Source organism: Calliphora vicina, chromosome 2 (assembly GCF_958450345.1).
Source record: "Calliphora vicina chromosome 2, idCalVici1.1, whole genome shotgun sequence".
In the NCBI taxonomy this organism is placed as follows: domain Eukaryota; kingdom Metazoa; phylum Arthropoda; class Insecta; order Diptera; family Calliphoridae; genus Calliphora; species Calliphora vicina.
Genome location: NC_088781.1, coordinates 31,438,795 through 31,457,908, shown reverse-complemented (window position 1 = coordinate 31,457,908; position 19,114 = coordinate 31,438,795). Strand labels below are relative to the sequence as shown.

Here is a 19,114-nt window from a genome sequence, read left to right as displayed (position 1 = left end):
TATGCGAATTGATTATTTTTGCCCTAAATTCTAATTTTACATAAAAAATAGATGTTTTTTGAATGGACCTGGTCCCCTCGGTAAGAAAAAATTAAAATTTTTTTTTCAATTAAAATATTTTATGAAAACTTAGCTTTCAGAAAGTATAAATTCCTTTTACATTCTTTTAGAAATTTTTTGCGCTAACTTAAAAATAAAAAAGTTCTTTTTTCCCAAAAAATCAGCGAAAAATCGGCTTTTTAAAATTGTTTAAATTAAAATGCATATACCTTTGGACTTAGTCAGTTTTTTTAAACAGTTCTTTTTCTATTTGACACATACATATGTTGTTATTCTAATGAAGGAAAACTGGAGAAAATCGGAAAATATTTGGATACGCTGTTATCAAAAAACTGGAGTAGGTTGGGTAAAAATGTTGAAAATTTAATTTTCAAATGCGAATATCTCCTAAGCTATAAGAGATAATTGATAGCTACGACTAGGTCTTTTGTAGCGCTCGATGAAAAATTGTATATGTGTAATTTTTTGAAATAGGAACACAAACGAAGAAATAGGATCGTTTTAAATATGTAACATACCCGAGGAGTCCTACTTTTAGGAGCGTTGGTCGCGACCCTGGTGGACCCATGAGGTCCACTTAAACTCGACAACTCTTCTTCCTTGCTCATGTGAAATTTCATTCAAACTAATCTAACCATTTAGTAGTTACAGATTTATTTCCCTCTTTTTTTTCTATACTACTATGTGTCGCTTACGATAAAATTCGTTTACTGTAAAATGTAAACATTGACTTACGATAAAATCGTAAAACCCCCTATAATTTTGAAGTTATTAACAATTTTGATATTCTGTGAACGCTAAAACATCAGTCGGTCCATAACGTTTTAATTTTTGCAATAAAAAAAAATTTGAAAATGTCGCTTACGATAATTTGGCGCTATATAGATTAGAGTGACAATCAGTTGTATGGAAAAAATTTTTTGTTAAAATTTTGAAGAGTGCCGGTATTGTGACACTAGGCCTAAAAGTTAGGTGCTGAAAATTTGAGCCAAATCGGGCAACGATTTTTGGACGCGCATCGAGGTCAAAGTTCAGATATATGCAAAATTATATGGAATAAATAGGTGAAACTCGTTAAATTTCTGCAATGTTTTCTAGAAATGTATAGATTTATTTATATTAACGAATATTACATTAAAAAAAATTTTGGAAGTTAACCTTGCATCTCATTTGGGTCAAAATGACCCAAAAACTGTATTATCGCCAAAATTCGGAAAAAATACAAATTGTTCAGATATTTTAAAAATTTTGCTACTAAATAAATAATTTTGCAATTGCATGTAAAAGAATCGAAATGTGTACGTAATTGTCGTTGTAATGAGATATAAATGACAGAATTTGGTTAAAAAATGTTAAAGTTATTACAAATTAGCCAGACCATTAACGTGTTTCAGGCCACTTGAACAAAAAATTTAGGAAAAAAAAATTAACATATTTCGAGAAAAATTAAAATATAAGCTAATTTTTATTTAAAATATATCCGTATTTACTTGTGTATGTGTTTTTGTCTTCATAGGATACCATTAACCTATTCACAGGTATGACCAAAAAAATTATTTTTTTTAACGGCTGTTTCAAATCTCCATTTTCAAATTTTTAAAAATTTTCTTAAACAAATTTCAGAATTTTTTGATCATCACATTGGGATTTATTGAGATCAAAATAGGCAATAAAAATATGAAAAAATTATGTCAATGCCTCTTACAGTTTTTCCGTACCTGCGATTTAAAATTTGCGATTTTCAAGAAACACTAATTTTTTGCCCATATTTAGGCGAAAGAGCCCAATTTACTTACTGTTATAAATTTTAAGTAAAACTTATCCATAATATTATAATCCTGGTAATTTTAATTATGGTCTGAAAGTTTTACTAAAATCGGAAAACGATAACCTTAAAATCGTGAAGGTCAAATTTTTCAATATGTGGAATTTCTAATGAAAAGATAGCGAAATGTTATAATTTTTTGGGCCGATTTTGTCACCTAAATATGGACAAAAAATTAGTTTTTCTTGAAAATCGCAAAATTTAAATCGCAGGTACGGAAAAACTGTAACAGGTATTGACATAATTTTTTCATATTTTTATTACCTATTTTGATCTCAATAAATCAAAAAATTCTGATGATAAAAAATTCTGAAATTTCTTTAACAAAATTTTTAAAAATTTTAAAATGGAGATTCGAAACGGCCGTTAAAAAAAATATTTTTTTTTGGCCATACCTGCGAATAGGTTAACGATATCCTACGAAGACAAAACCTCGTACACAAGTAAATACGGATATATTTTAAATAAAAATTAGCTTTTATTTTAATTTTTCTCGAAATATGTTAATTTTTTTCCTAAATTTTATGTTCAAGTGGCCTGAAACACGTTAATGGTCTGGCGAATTTGTAATAACTTTAACATTTTTGAACAAAATTTTGTCATTTATATCTCATTATAACGATAATTACGTACATATTTCGATTCTTTTGCATTCAATTGCAAAAGTAGTGTCACAATATTCCATCCGGCACTCTTTGAAATCTAAAAAAATCGGCTGTCACTCTAATATACAATTTTTGGTTTCAACAACTTTTTTTTATTTTTTTCAAAATGTGCCCATTTTTAATTTTTTTTTTGCTTAGGTCTCGTAGTGGGATCCGAGTGTAATATATATCAAAATAAATGTTTTAACACAAAAATTTTATGTCTTGTCGAAAACTATGGCTATTTTAGCTGCTGCCTTTAATGTTAATGCTACAGTTTTGCAATGGAACTACTCAAATACATATAAGCAGAAAGTGACTACAGATAATACTGCATAATGATTTTTATTTATTGCTATGTGCAGTTTCATCAAGCTGCATTGTCAGGCCTTATTTTTTTCGAATAAAACGGTAGTCAATAGACACTGGTGTTTTACTTTAAAGAGAACTACAACGAAAAATAATCCTTTTCAACTCTGTATGATTTCTACCGTATTTCCCGCATATAGCCTGTTATGACAGAATTGCAGCGAAAATTCCCCAATAAGCTGATATACATAAAATCTACATTAGGATGGCCGCCAAGGTATCTTACACCACCATAGTGGGGAGGGTATAATGCATTTGTTTAGGTGTTTTATTAGTCTAGCACCTACCTTAAAGTATGTATATCGATCGACTTAGAATTACTTTCTGAGTCGATTAAACGATGTCCAACCGACCACCTGACCGGCTGGTTGGCTCTTCATGTAAAATTTAAAAGATATTTCGATAAAATTTGGTACATATATTTTTTTCGGCCCCAGGACGAAGCCTATTGAAACTGGTTAAAATCGGTCCATTATTTCACCTAGCCCCCATACAAAAGTCCTCCCGAAATTGGACTTTATAGGTCATAAACGTTTAATTTATATATGTATCTACATAAATTTCACTCCAAATAAGTTTTATATATACAAAATTCATGCCACCAATTTTAGTTATGATCGATAAATAATTAGTCATAGCTCCCATATAAACCCGTTTCCGAAAATCACTTTAACGTGTATAAATATCTTAAAAATGTTGGTATACACTCAAAATTCAACATAAATAACTTTCATATAGACATAAATCACACGACCTAATTTCATGGTGATCAGTCCATAATTGGTCATAGCTCCCATATAAGGCACACTTCCAAAAATCACTCACGAATATAAATTGTTGATATTTTAAAAGAAAAATATTTTTGCTCATTTACTTAGTGTATGGTATTATATGGTCGGGCTTGACTGACCTTACTTTTGCAATTGTTTTGATATGTCTTAGTGAAAACTTTTTCCCCCCATTCCAAAAGCTATTGAAAAATCTATGGTACAATATCGATTGCTAAATCGACCCACCCTAATATATATACTATATGGAGTCGCAAAAGTAAAATGTTAAAACTACAAATATAATGACAATCTTATAAATACCCTTACAGCGCATGGTGAATGCTACACAAATAACCGGTATGATGACAAAAAATTCAGTTCCTAGTGAAAAACACATAAAAATTGCATATGTGTGGAAAACCACACAAAAGAGTAAGTAACGCAACTTTGCAAATATATCAACATCAAAAATTAATTTGAATAAATTAATGCGTAGTGCTAAATTGATGCGACAGAAAAAGTCACGAAATTTCATGAATATCGATTATCAATTGTTTTTTAAATGTCCAAAGAAGATTAATTTTGTTTGGTTTCCCATACAAGGGTGAGATGAGGTTTATTCCATATTAAAGACAACATGTTTATATTTAAAACAAGTAGGAAAGTATGGTCGTATGTATGTAAGTACGTTGGGTATAATGCATTATTCCCTCCCCACTAGTAGGGGAGGGTAATAAATTATATTTTAATCAGAGACAAAAAATCCGAAATATCTATTTTCTGTCCGTTTTGGATTTCAAAATATCGATGCGTTAATATCATGTTTTTTTAAGTCGAGATTTTTTGGCTAATTATGAAATATGATCGTATCATATATGGAAATAAACAAAAATCTAGACTTACAAAAAAAAAACACAATTTAGGGCCTTATTATATTAAGTCATCGATATGTAATTTTCGAATTTTTATTGAAATTAAAAGAGAATAAACCACTATAAAAATATCTTAGCTGCGCCTTTACGCTTTAATTTTATTTTAAATGTTAGTTACTAATATATTTTTAATGAACCATAGCTGTTCTCCATTCGCTTCAGCATTTCATAAAGCGATTCATTTGTAATGTCCAACGAAGTTTTCATGGTAGTGCTTTCTGCTACACTGGATTGAATTTCAGCAAGTTGTTTTTGTATGTTGTCATTAAACAAATTATTTGTATTGAAGTTCATCCCACCGAAAAGTGGATATACGCCTTCATCAGGATAATATGATTTTGTATTATCTTTTGCTGTACTGCTTTCTGTAGATGTCACTTCAAAAATATTATGCAAATTACCAACAATGGATGGAGTTCCAGCATTGTTCTCGTTGTTTTCATCAACTGTAGTTGCAGTGCTTTCTGTAGATGTTCCAGCATTGTTCTCTAAATTGTTATGAGAGTTCATCATTCCGAAAAGCGTATCATCATCAAGAAAATATGATTTTGGATCAACCTCATAGGTTGTACTAGTTCTTGTATAGGGAGGATTTACAATATAATTTAAGTCATATGAGGACACCGGACTTTGGGTTGTTGTTGTTAGTAGCTCTTTATTTCGGATTTTCTCAGGATATTTTGAAATATCATGGACCACATTAAAAATAGAGAAAAAGTCACTGCTTAAAGCTTTGCTTATGGTATAGCCTACGGCGTAGTCACTAGTTTCTAAAAGAAATATAATTTGAAAATATTTATAAAATAAATACTTGTAGCATACAAACCTTTGTTTTGTTCAGCTTCTTCTTCTTTCGTTGGTATATGATAAGAACCCGTATTTGTACTACTACTGCTATGTACTATATGGGTGGGTCTATAGGTGTAACGGTAAGGTGTGCTGTGAAAGAAACCATGAAACCAGCCTCCACTAAAGCTGTTACCACTTTTAACACCGATACTACTACTTTTACCACTTCCACTACTACTGCTACTGAAAAGTCCTCCTCTTCCACTGGAACTTTTACTACCACTACTGCTGCTAAAAAATCCTCCTCCTCTTCCACTGGAACTTCTGCCACTGGAACTTCTACCACTACTTCTACCTCCACCACCTCTGCCTCCTCTAGCTTCTGTTGTAGAAACCAATATAAGTGCAATTGCACAACACACAAAAACTAACTCCTTGTACATTGCACTGTGTTTTTTTTATTTATAATTATTTTAATTTATCAATATATTAATTTCATTTAATAGCGACCTTTCCACTTGGCTGTTGTTTTACAAAATAATAATTCTCCGTCTTTGGTTTGCTTAATATAGCACTCTTAAGTACTTGATCAGCATCATATTATAGCGATAAGAAATATTTAAAATGGAATTGATTCATGATACTGTAAAATTTGTATATTGTCCGTTTTTTTTTTCATAAATACACAAACGATTTACTCAGTTCTTTTCGAAAGAACTTTTAGAGACATGAACTTCTACACATAAGTGTTCCTAGCGAACTGAGCAATATCTGGTTGAAGTTAATCATATGATAATCTTTAATTAAGACTTCATAAAGAAGAACTCTTTAATTGTTTAATGAATCACATTTTACAACACACTACAAGCGTTGAAAAATAAACTGAAAGATTAAAGTCCTCATTTAAAATTACGTTCCCTTCACATTAGTATAAAGAAAAAATAATGTTTTCTTAACCAATTTTGTGGTAAATGGATAAAAAATTTGATTTAAAAACTGTATTTGAACATTTCCATTATAGAGTGATTTGCCATTTGTAGGACAAAATATTAAAAAAAATTACGAGAAAGTCAAATTTGATTTTTCTATAATTGCAACAATTGACCCTAATTGTTAAAGATATTAGCAAAAATATGAAGTGCGGTTTAACTTGCATTAACAAATTGCATAACCCTGCGAATTGGGCTAGACTTTTTGTATAAAACGTTTTGTAATTTAAAGACCAATCATGTTTTTTTATTTGGTAATCTTAGTATTTGAGGTGACGTTACATTACGTTACGTTATTTAAATTTCCATTTGATATGTCTGCTGTTACATACAGCAAGTTTACTTGAAGCAAGTCTCTTCGATTCTCTTTTAAACTTGCTCGTCTGTTTACACACAGCAAGTCTGTGTTCAATTTTGTATGTCAAAACCTAATAGACGCCATAGTGAAAATGTGAAAACAAAAGAGAATAGAACAGACTTGCGAATAAAAGCAAGTGTGTAATCCTCTTCTTTCTTCTTGCCTCTTTCTCCTATAAACTCAGACTTGCGGCAAGAAAACTTGCCCTATGTAAAAGCAGACTATATTTTTTGGTTAAGAAATAAGAAAAAGTAAACAAGTAACAATGTATGATCGGTCAAGCTTGACCATCCCAGCAAAAACTTTACTTACAAATAAGCCGAAAAATAAGGGGAATTTGACGATTCGACTACTTATTTTTCTACTGAAAGAAGTCATTATTTTTGTTCGCGATGTCCCAAAAGTAATCCTTTATATTTTGGCCGGAAATAAGTTGTTTTGTTAGTAGAGTTATTTATAGAATTTTGTATTTGCAAACAAAAAATAAAAAAAAATAAGTCGCAGCCAAGAGTCGAACCATCAACCATCCGTTTGCTGTTGTTGTACTCACTACACCACTGCTTAGTTATTTTATTGTGCGTCAAATAATGGTTTTCAATATTCTTTTCTGTTTTGAAAAACGTAACAGTTTTTTTGTTTTGTTTGTTTATTTTATAGTAAAGTCTAAAAAACAAAAACAGTATACTTAAAAAGTAAGTTATTAAAAAAGACATTACTTAAGTAGAAATTGTAGCTTTGTAAGCGAAGTTTTTGCTGGGATATAATACTCTACACTACGAAAATTTATTTTCGTAAAGTTGGCGTTATATAGGAGCTATGACCAATTATGAACCGATCACCATGAAATTAGGTCGCGTAATTTATGTCTACATGAAACTTATTTCTGTTGAATTTTATGTGGATACTAAAATTTTTAAGAGAACCGATCACCATGAAATTAGGTCGCGTAATTTATGTCTACATGAAACTTATTTCTGTTGAATTTTATGTGGATACTAAAATTTTTAAGAGATTTATGCTCGTTAAAATGATTTTCGGAAGCGGACCTTATATGGGAGCTATGACTAACTATGGACCGATCATCATAAAATTACGTGCCTGATTACCGTATATATAAAACTTATTTGAAGCGAAATTTGCTTTGAATTGATTAACTTTTAATACTTCGGTGTGGGTGGACTTTTCGCTGGAAATGCCCATATTTAAATGACCTATACTCGAGGTAGTCGTGGATTTTTGCTGCATCTAAGTCAATTATGTAACTATTTCGCCGATTTTGAATACCAAAATTCTTGTGAATATATGCGATACATTCAGGCCATCATTAAATCATCGTAATGATGCTAATTCGCTAATTCAATATTTTCAAAAATTAAATATTGAAAAAAATATATTTTTTATATTTCATTTATCCATACATGTTTATATACATATGTACATATAAAATATACAAATTTTATGACATCGATAAACCATTGTAACTTGACACCAAAAAAATAAATCATAAAATTATTCATTTCAAACATTTTTGTAAAAAAAAATTTTTTACTTTAAAGCGACTGATTTAAAATTTTGAGACCCCATTAACGCTAGGTAGCTGAACAAATGTAAGTCAATACGAAAACACCTCAGCTCCTACCATGTTAAATTTCGTAACAATATCTGGAATAGTTGCCGAGATACCGAATTATTTCTTAAAAAAAGTTTTTGAGTCTTCCCAACTATTTGTAGCCACTGAATTGAGCTTCGGCAAGTGAATTGTACTTCGAAAAGTTATTTAAACTGAAAACGCTTTAGTCATCAACCTTCGCTGTAGTGCTTTCTGTAGATGTGACTTCTAAAACATTTTCCAAATTACCATAATTTTCTTGAATTCCGTCATTGTTCTCTAGATCTTCTCCAGATATACTGAATTCCGCTTCGGCAAGTGAATTGTACTTCGAAAATTTATTTAAACCGAAAAGGCTATAATCATCAACCTTCGTTGTGGTGCTTTCTGTATATGTCACTTCAAAAATTTTCGAATCATAATCAAAAGTTGTTGTGTAGGGAGGATTCACTACATAATTTAAATCGTTGTAGTTAGTAGCTCTTTACTTCTGATTTTCGCAGCATATTTTGAAACATCATGCGCCACATTAAAAATTGAGAAAAAGTCACTTCTTAATGCTTGGCTTATGGAATAGCCTACAGCATAGTCACTAGTGTCTAAAAGAAATCATGTTTTAAAATAATATAAATTAAGAAAATATTTAAAACAGAAATATTTGTTGTATACAAACCTTTTTTCTGTTCAATTTCTTCCTCGTGGGTTGGCGTATGATAAGAACCTGTATTTGAACTACTACCATAGACAACATGGGTAGGTCTGTAGGTGTAACGATAAGGTGTGTGGTGAAACAAACCATGAAACCAGCCTCCACTAAAGCTGTTTCCACTTTTACCACCAATACTACTACTTTTATAACTTCCACCACCTCCACTACTGCTACTGAAAAGTCCTGCTCTTCCACTGGAACTTTTGCTACCACTACTTCTACTGAAAAATCCACCGCTTCCACTGGAGCTTTTACCAATACTTCCACTACTCAACAATCCTCCTCTTCCACTGGAACTTCTGCTACTGCTGCTTCCACTACTTCTGCCTCCACCGCCTCTCCATCCTTTAGCTTCTGTTGTAGAAACTAATATAAATACAATAGTATAACTCAAAAATACTAACTCCTTATACATTGTACGGAGTTTTTTTTTAATTATATAAATTTATATAAACATTAATTTAATTTAATAAGCGACCTTTTCACTTAGCTGCTGTTTCACAAAATGACTATTCTCCCCTTTTGGTTTGACTAATATAGCACGCTTAAGTACTTGATCAGCATCATATAATAGCGATAAGAACTATTTAAAATTTTATTTTTCCCAAATTGTTGTTCTTTATATGTAGCAGGAATTGATTCATGATACTGTAAAATATGTATATTTTCAGTTTTTTTCATAAATACACAAACGGTTTACATAGCTGTTTTTAAAAGAACTTTTAGACACATGAACGACGCGATATGTGTTTCTAGAGAACTGAGCAATGTCTTGTTGAAGTTAATCATATGATAATCTTTAATTTCTACTTCATAAAGAGGAACTCTTTAATTGTATATACTGTATAGTCAATCACATTTTACAACAGACTACAAGTGTTGATAGAGTAATTACAAATATTTAAGTTTTCATCTTAAATTACGTTGAATAATTTTACAAAGTCATAGGAGACAAGTAAGAGTGCTATATTCGACTGTGCCAGTTCTTGTAAACACTTCATATTAGTATAAAGAACAAAAATAGTTTTCTTAACCAATTTTGTGGTGACATTATTTTTAGATAAGACACTGTATATTCATAGAACTTAATATTCATGTTAAATACAAATATGCTTCCAAAAATCGAGGTAGTCGTATACTTTTACTGTATCTTAGAAAATTATGGACCTCTTTCGCTGATTGTTGACCAAAATTCTCGTTAATATATGCGATATTACATTTTCAAAAATTGTTTTAAACAGAATTTGAAAAAATTAAAAGAAAATTTTTAGATTCTAATAAATGATTACTAAAATGCAAATTTTACTGGTTGTACTTATTAAGTGTTAATGTTCGTACCGATTTTAAATTAAAGAATTTCGACAAAATTCTATTGTTTTCATAAATTTGTTAAAACTATTTCTTTGCTAAAAAAATTCATAGCCTTTTTTCTAATATTTAAATTCAGATTATTTCTTTGGACCTGTAATTTGCGCACAAGGTTTACATGGACAGCCGGAGGAACGGACATCGTTTAGTCGACTCAGAAAGTGATCACTCCTTATTTCTAGACTTCTGAGTTTCAGAACAGTTTTTCACAATGGTAACAAAAGATAGATCTTTATACCACTGCTTCTAAATCATTCATTGAATGTATGAAATGAGAGTTATGGACTAGAGCTCTCCTGTATTCGTTTCAGCATTTCATCAATCGTCTGTTGTCAGAAACCTAATTCATGGTAATGTATTACATGTATTTTTTTATTTTATCACCCGCATTTGTGAAAAGAGAGAAATTATTTCCACTGATATTTCTCACTCCTTCTATGAGTTTATTCCATGGTGTACAGTTTTCAAAAAATTAATAAAAATTACAGTTACTAAAATAAGCGGAATGGACTATAGATGTTCTCCATTCGTTTCATCATATCATCAAATGACTCCTTTGTTTTGTAAAACGAACCTTCCTCAAGTTCGTTTGCAATGCTGTTATGAACTTCAAATCTTCTCTTAGAGTTCGTATTTTCATCAGGAGAATATGATGTTGTATCAACATTTGTTGTAGTACTTTCTGTAGATGGCAAATCATTTCTAGCTATATTGGAATGCATTTCCACAAGTTGTTTCTGAATGTTCTCATCAATACCAAGCATATTATTAGGGTTCATCCAATCAGGAGAATATGAATTTGTTTTAGCCTTGGTTGTAATGGTTTCTGTAGATGTAACATCAAAAACTTTTTCCAAATTTCCAACACTTTCTTGAATTCCATCATTGTTCTCTAAATCATTTTTAGAGTCCACCTTATCGAAAAGGGTATCATAATCAGGAAAAAACGATTCTGTATCATAGCCATAAGTTGTACTAGTTGTGGACACCGGACTTTGGGTCGTCGTTGTTAGTAGCTCTTTATTTCGGATTTTCTGAGGATATTTTGAAACATCATGGACCACATTAAAAATGGAGAAAAAGTCACTGCTTAAAGCTTTGCTTATAGAATAGCCTACGGCATAGTCACTAGTTTCTAAAAAAAATCATGTTTCAAAATAAACTAAATTAAGAAAATATTTAACAAACAAAAATATTTGTTTTATACAAACCTTTTTTCTGTTCTACTTCTTCCTCTTCGATTGGCGACTGATATGAATCTGTATTTGAACTACTACTACTACTAGTACCACCATAGACTATATGGGTTGGTGTGTAGGTGTAACGATAAGGTGAGTTGTGAAAGAAACCATGAAACCAGCCTCCGCTAAAGCTATTTCCACTTCTACTACCACTACTACTACTTTTATAACTTCCACTACTACCGCCACTGGAAAATCCTCCTTTTCCACTGGAACTTTTGCTACCACTACTTCTACCGAAAAATCCCCCGCTTCCACTGGAACTTTTGCTACCACTACTGCTACTGAAAAGCCCGCCGCTTCCACTGGAACTTTTGCTTCCACTACTTCTACTGAAAAATCCACCGCTTCCACTGGAACTTTTGCCGCTACTACCGCTACTGAAAAATCCTCCTCCTCCACTGGAACTTCTGCTACTACTCCTTCCACTACTTCTGCTTCCACCGCTTCTCCCTCCTTTAGCTTCTGTTGTTGAAACTAATATAAATGCAATTGCACAACACAAAACTACTAACTCCTTATACATTGTACGGAGTTTTTTTTTTAATTACATTAATTTAATAGCGACCTTTTCACTTAGCTGGTCTTTCACAAAATGATAATTCTCCCATTTTGGTTTGGCTATTATAGTACTCTTAAGTACTTGATCATATAATAGCGATAAGAAATATTTAGAGAAATCATGATTTCATTATATCGTCCTCTTAATAAAACAATAGTGTATAATTTGTTTGCCATTTCGAAATAATTGATTTTAAAATTTTTGTGTTAGTAGACATCTAGAGCAAAAGTAATATTTCAATTGATCTTTTGACCCACTTTGTGGAAGTAGAATTTCACCAAATAATGGTGAATATGCTTATACACTATTGTTTTATTGAGCAGACGATATGTAGTTGGAATTGATTCATGATACTGTAAAATATGTATGTATATTGCCAGCTTTTTTTCATAAATACATAAACGGTTTAAATAGTTGTTTTCAAAAGAACGACAACACATATCTGTGGACATTTGACAAAACGACTTCTCTCGAGATAAGACAATTATACAGGATTTTTGTAGTAAATATAAAATTTAAATGCGCTTCTTTTGGCCTTATCGCCGTATTTCTATGACTTTTAGAACATAAGATACGCAATCGAAAAATCGACCTCTTTCAGGTTTTCCCCAATTTCAATTTGACAAAACAACTTCTCTCATAGAATTCAAAACATTTTAAAAAAACTTGTAACTGCCTTTTGACAAAACAGCCTATCTCTCTTTAGTTCTAGCTAATTTTTACCAATTATTTGTTGACAAAATATCTTTTTTCTAAAGAAGTCGTTTTGTCGAAAGCAAAGATTGAAAAACTTACCACTTGTCTGAGACAAGTAGATTTTTAAATCAGTTGATCGCAAGTTTTCGTTTTGACAAAACGTATTGTATCGACAGAGGTTTTTTACAAAAACTAAAATTTAAAAAAGTTAAGTCTTATCTTAACATAAGTGATTTTAAAAAAGGAAAATATGCTGTTTTGCTACTTAACACTAGAATAAATAAAAATAAATTAAAATTCGTGTAAATTAATGAAGTAAAAAACTTGAGGCTATAGTCAATAAAGTGAAAAAAGAACCCATAAATATTTCTTTGTTTTCGGCCAAAGAACATAAAATAGAAAAATCTTTGGCTAAAATATATGGTTCAAGTGATGGAAATACTTTGATTGCCAAAAATGTTGATCATCCATTCACATGCTCAACATTTTTGGCAATCAAAGTATTTCCATCACTTGAACCATATATTTGACCATACATTTCTAGTTTTGGGTCAAATTGAAAAAATTAAGAAAAATTCATCTTTTTCAAAATACCATACACACGACTGGGTGAATTTAATAACGACTATAAATCGTTCACGAATTAAACCAAAACTATTTTTTAGATTTTATTGGTCTGAAGAAAGATAAATACATATGGAGGATATGCAACATTTCAGGTATTTATAAAGATAATTTTATTTATAGGCGACATTATATATTAATGTTTTACTACTTACATACATACATAATATACATCTTTTTCAAAAAAAAATTTAGTGAAAATAGTTTCGATGGATGCGATACAAATCATCATTAGATCCAGGATAGGCTTTTAAGCAGCTAGACATCAATCCTCGTCGTCTAAAGATGCCGATTCCACAATTCGTCGAAGTTACATGTCTCCATTAGCACTTACACAGAACAAAAAACCCATGTAAACCTTGTGCGCAGAGTACAGGTCGCAATTTTGAAGATATTTCGATCAAATTTGGTACATATTACTTTTTCGGCCCAAGGACCAAGCCTATTGAAACTGGCTGAAATCGGTCCATTATTTCACCTAGCCCCCATACAAATGTCCCCTCGAAATTGGACTTTATCGGTCATAAATGTTTAATTTATCTATGTATCTACACAAATTTCGCTCCAAATAAGTTTTATATATACAAAATTCATGTCACCAAATTTTGTTACGATCGGTCCATAATTAGTCATAGCTCCCATATAGACCCGCTTCCGAAAATCACTTTAAAGTGCATAAATCGCTTAAAAATGTTGGTATACACACAAAATTCAACATAGTTAACTTTAATATAGACATAAATCACACGACTTTATATAGACATAAATCACGGTGATCGGTCCATAATTGGTCATAGCTCCCATATAAGGCCCACTTCCAAAAATCACTCAAAAATATAAATTATTGAAATTTTAAAAGAAAAATATTTTTACTCATTTACTTGGTGTAGGGTATTATATGGTCTGGCTTGACCGACCATACTTTCTTACTTGTTTTTATATTGAAATTCAACCTAATAAAACATTTACTGTTTTTAAAGAAACATTTTTATATTTAATTTGGTTATTGTACCAAAAAAGTTGAATAATTTGTTTTAATAATACCGAAATATGTTTTGTCAAATCAACATCTTTCGACTTTTTTTATATGTATTTCAATTTAACAAGACAACTTGTTTTTACATAAGCCGATTCTAATTTAATTAAAATAATTTTGACAAAACTACTTATATGATACAAGCTAATTTGTTTGCTAAAAATCCATTTGACAAAAAAGCTTAAATTTTTTTTGTTGCTGTTTTAAAGAAAACTATAGCTCTTTTTAGTCAATCACATTTTACAATACACAACAAGCGTTGAAAGATAAATTACAAATATTTATCTAAAATTAAGTTGAATTATTTTATAAAATCATAGCAGACAAGTAAGAAATTTGGATGTAACGGATCATGTAAACCCTTCACATTAGTATAAAGAAAAAAAAATGTTTTCTTATCCAATTTTGTAGTGACATTTTCACAGAACTTAGCATTCATGTTAAATACAAAAATGCTTCCAAAAATCGAGGTAGTCGTGGATTTTTGCTATATCTCAGCAAGTGTTTATAAACCGGATAACCGAAAAACCGGTTTTTCTTCAAAATCTCTGTTTTTTGCAAAGCGGTTAATTTAAAATTTAGATTTTCGGTTAACCGGTTTATCCGATTTATATCCCTCGGTTAACCGGTTTTTAAAATTTGGGACTAAAATTAATAAATCTCATGTTTTGGTGCATTTTTTATATTCATTGTGTACATATTATATCAACAATTTTGTCTGATTTCAAACTTAATCTGCTGATTTACAATATAAACCTCTTTAGGTAAAACTTTTTACTAATTACATTGATTCTAAATAGTACTAGTTTACTTAAAAACCTTTACAAAATAAATTACACATAATGAAACTATTAAAATTTAAATTCCGCATAATTCTAGAAATTAAGGTAAATCATAACAATGATTCATTATAAACATAGTGATGATTTTACCAAACGTTAAATTGAATTTGATGTAGTTACCTTCTTTCAATAAATTTTACTTCATTAGTGTGTTTCGTTCTTAAAATTTTATTTTATTAATCATTTCGTTAGCGTAGTGTACAACGTTCTTTTTCAGAAATAAACGTTCTAAAATCCACGATTTGAAATATTTTTGAAATCCGATAATGGAGTTACATTAATTATTTGGTATGATTTATAATGACAAATAATCTTGACCGACTATACTATCATATCAGAAGGTCGAATATTTTATTAAAAATATTTAATTAAAAAATGTATTTACATTTCTTGGTTGAAATTTAATGAATAAACCAATAATTAAAACAAGTATTATATATTTATTAACATATTTATACGCAATTCCATTTGACTAAGATAATAATTTTGAAATTTTTACAATAAATAAATGAACTTATCACCATTCCTGACTACTAAAAACCAAACATTTTAAAGCTGTGTATACTTTATTGGACATTTTATGTTTTCTTCACATATATGTCGGTTAGCCGGGTTAAACGCTTTTTTCGAAGTCGGTTAACCGAAAAACCGGTTTCTAAAAATGGCGATTTTTCGGTTAACCGACAAACCGGTCTTTTAAAAGGTCGGTTTTTTATAAACACTAATTTCAGCCAATTACATGACTTTTTCGCTGATTTTGAATATCAAAATTCTCGCGTATATATGCGATAACTCGATAACTATTTACAACTCGTCATAAGTCCCAATTTGGTATGTAATTGAGGCAAATATTGTCCCAACAGCAACCTTAAAGTATTCGTTTCTGAGTCGACTAAGCGATGTTCGTCCGTCCGTCAAAGATAATGCTACCCAATACAGTACAAGCTTTTATAATACCCCAAGGACGAAGCCTGTTAAATTTGGTTAGAAGCGGTCCATTATTTCTATAGTAAAGCTCTCATAAATATCTTAATTATATATATGTATATCCAAATTTAAGCCGAACTCGCACCACCAAATTATGTGACTATCGGTCCATATTCTTTTCAAAGAGTATAGATTTCTTAAAAATGTAAAATTTAACAAATAAGTTTCAGATATACATATGACTTGGTGTAGGGCATCATATGATCGGACTTGACCGACTATACTCTCTTACTTGTTTTTACTATTTGTAATAACAATTTATTTGTTTTTTTATTTTCATATCTGACATATGTCTAAAATTATTACAACTAGATGTCAATTATATATGTAACTGAGAGCCGAAAACCTAAGTCTGTTGTCAGAAACCTAATTAATGAGAATGCAATTATTTTTTGTTATTGTATCACCCGTATGTTTGAAAAGAGAGTATTTTGTTCCATTGATATTTCTTACTACTTCTATGCATGTGTTTATTCTATGGTTCACAGTATTCAAACAATTAAAATAAAAATTATAGTTACGGAAATAAGCGATATGAACTAAATCTGCTCTCTATTCGTTTAATCATGTCATCAATTGATTCCTTTGTTGCGTAAAACGAACCTTCCTCAAGATCTTTCATAATACTGTCATCAAGTATAACTCTTTTTTTAGAGTCTGTATTGTCATCAGGAGAATATGATGTTGTATCAACTTTTATTGTAGTACTTTCTGTAGATGGTACTTGCAAATCATTTCTAGCTATATTGGAATGCATTTCCACAAGTTGTTTCTGAATGTTCTCATCAATACCAAGCATATTATTAGGGTTCATCCAATCAGGAGAATGCGTATTTGTTTTAGCCTTCATTGTAGTGGTTTCTGTAGATGTCACTTCAGAAACTTTTTCCAAATTTCCAACACTTTCTTGAATTGCATCGTTGGTTTCTAGATCCTTATTAGAGTCCACCTTATCGATAAGGGTATTGTCATCAGGAAAATATGGTTTTGGCTCAAGGCCATAAGTTGTACTAGTTGTTGTGTAGGGTGTATTCACAATATAATTTAAATCATATGTCGCCACCGGACTTTGGGTCGTTGTTGTTAGTAGCTCTTTATTTCGGATTTTCTGAGGATATTTTGAAACATCATGCACCACATTAAAAATGGAGAAAAAGTCACTGCTTAAAGCTTTGCTTATGGAATAGCCTACGGCATAGTCACTAGTTTCTAAAAGAAATCATGTTTCAAAAAAATAACTAAATTAAGAAAATATTTAACAAACTTAAATATTTTTTGAATACAAACCCTTTTTCGGTTCTACTTCTTCCTCTTGGATTGGCGTCTGATATGATTCTGTATTTGAACTACTACTACTAGTACTACCACCATAGACTATATGGGTTGGTCTGTAGGTGTAACGATAAGGTGTGTTGTGAAAGAAACCATGAAACCAGCCTCCACTAAAGCTGTTTCCACTGTTACCACCAATACTACTACTTTTATAACTTCCACTACTACCGCTACTTGAAAATCCTCCTTTTCCACTGGAACTTTTGCTACCACTACTGCTACTGAATAATCCCCCGCTTCCACTGGAACTTTTGCTACTACTACCTCTGCCGAAAAATCCCCCGCTTCCACTAGAACTTTTGCTACCACTACTGCTACTGAAGAATCCCCCGCTTCCACTGGAACTTTTACTGCTACTACCGCTACTGAAAAATCCTCCACCTCCACTGGAACTTCTGCTACTACTCCTTCCACTACTTCTGCTGCCACCGCCTCTTCCTCCTTTAGCTTCTGTTGTTGAAACTAATATAAATGCAATCGCACAACACAAAAATACTAACTCCTTGTACATTGTACGGAGTTTTTTTAATTATAATAATTTTTAAATATATATTTATTTCATTTAATAGCGATCTTTTCACTTAGATGTTGGTTTACTAAATGATAATTCTCTGTCTTTGATTTGACTAATATAAGTAGTACACTCAAGTACTTGGTCATATTTTTAAAATCATATAATGGCGATAAGAAATATTTAAATAATTTAATTTTTGCTAAAATCATATATTTTTACAGTGCACTCGCGATAATATGAACACCCCAATATATGAACACCCTAAAATGTGAACACTTTTTACTTCCATAGGGTACTCTAAAATATGAACTTAGTGTTCATATTTTAAAACTTTTTAAAACAGCTTATTTTTGTTTTTTTTAACGTATTTAATCTATCTACACAGAGTGGAAATCTAAATCAACAGGGTAGTGTCTAAATTCTAATTCAACTGCATAATAATTTTTGGAATTCCCTAACTGTAGATGGAAATTAGATGCCATTCGAAAATATGAACAATCTTGCAAAAGTGAACTGGCCTGGTTTTAATTAGTTCATATTATCGCGAGTGCACTGTATTCCTTATACACATGTAGCTGGAAATTATTTATGATACTGTAAAATATGTATATTGTCAGTTTTCTTCTTCTTTAGTTTTTTAAAAGAACTTGTATAGACATAAGTGGTTGATGTTAATCATATAATAATGTTAATCTTTAATTCAAACTCCATAATATAACAAACGTTGTCTTTGGGAATCGGGTGGTGATAAAATAGTGTTCTATGCCCCAAAGGTCTAAAATTGATCTCCGTTATCTTAAAGCCAAATTCTGAAAATTTTAACAAAATTATTTGAAATTTCGAGTAATTAAATAATTT

The 19,114-nt window shown here is 30.7% G+C and overlaps 3 protein-coding genes across 3 annotated transcripts; all 3 read right to left on the bottom strand.

Moving 5' to 3' along the window:
• Positions 1–4,669: 4,669 nt before the first annotated feature.
• LOC135951887 (homeobox protein 6-like) lies at positions 4,670–5,936 on the bottom strand. Its single transcript, XM_065501633.1, has 2 exons — positions 5,427–5,936; positions 4,670–5,370 (listed from the first exon to the last, which is right to left on the bottom strand). Exons 1-2 carry the CDS (start codon positions 5,830–5,832, stop codon positions 4,718–4,720), a joined length of 1,059 nt encoding a protein of 352 aa, XP_065357705.1. The 5' UTR covers positions 5,833–5,936; the 3' UTR covers positions 4,670–4,717.
• A 4,842-nt stretch (positions 5,937–10,778) lies between these two features.
• On the bottom strand, positions 10,779–12,216 carry LOC135952115 (uncharacterized). The gene is made up of 2 exons (XM_065501916.1): positions 11,634–12,216; positions 10,779–11,557 (listed from the first exon to the last, which is right to left on the bottom strand). Exons 1-2 carry the CDS (start codon positions 12,187–12,189, stop codon positions 10,914–10,916), a joined length of 1,200 nt encoding a protein of 399 aa, XP_065357988.1. The 5' UTR covers positions 12,190–12,216; the 3' UTR covers positions 10,779–10,913.
• Positions 12,217–16,839: 4,623 nt separating this feature from the next.
• Positions 16,840–18,328, bottom strand: LOC135951450 (keratin, type I cytoskeletal 9-like). The gene is made up of 2 exons (XM_065501108.1): positions 17,698–18,328; positions 16,840–17,619 (listed from the first exon to the last, which is right to left on the bottom strand). Exons 1-2 carry the CDS (start codon positions 18,251–18,253, stop codon positions 16,928–16,930), a joined length of 1,248 nt encoding a protein of 415 aa, XP_065357180.1. The 5' UTR covers positions 18,254–18,328; the 3' UTR covers positions 16,840–16,927.
• Positions 18,329–19,114: the final 786 nt, after the last annotated feature.

Excerpts from the sequence above, each read along its gene's own strand:
- LOC135951887 (XM_065501633.1), bottom strand. The coding sequence starts at position 5,832 with ATGTACAAGGAGTTAGTTTTTGTGTGTTGTGCAATTGCACTTATATTG. Across the intron at positions 5,371-5,426 it reads AGAAGCTGAACAAAACAAAG|AAACTAGTGACTACGCCGTA; the intron begins GTTTGTATGCTA and ends TATTTCTTTTAG.
- LOC135952115 (XM_065501916.1), bottom strand. The coding sequence starts at position 12,189 with ATGTATAAGGAGTTAGTAGTTTTGTGTTGTGCAATTGCATTTATATTA. Across the intron at positions 11,558-11,633 it reads AGAAGTAGAACAGAAAAAAG|AAACTAGTGACTATGCCGTA; the intron begins GTTTGTATAAAA and ends GATTTTTTTTAG.
- LOC135951450 (XM_065501108.1), bottom strand. The coding sequence starts at position 18,253 with ATGTACAAGGAGTTAGTATTTTTGTGTTGTGCGATTGCATTTATATTA. Across the intron at positions 17,620-17,697 it reads AGAAGTAGAACCGAAAAAGG|AAACTAGTGACTATGCCGTA; the intron begins GTTTGTATTCAA and ends GATTTCTTTTAG.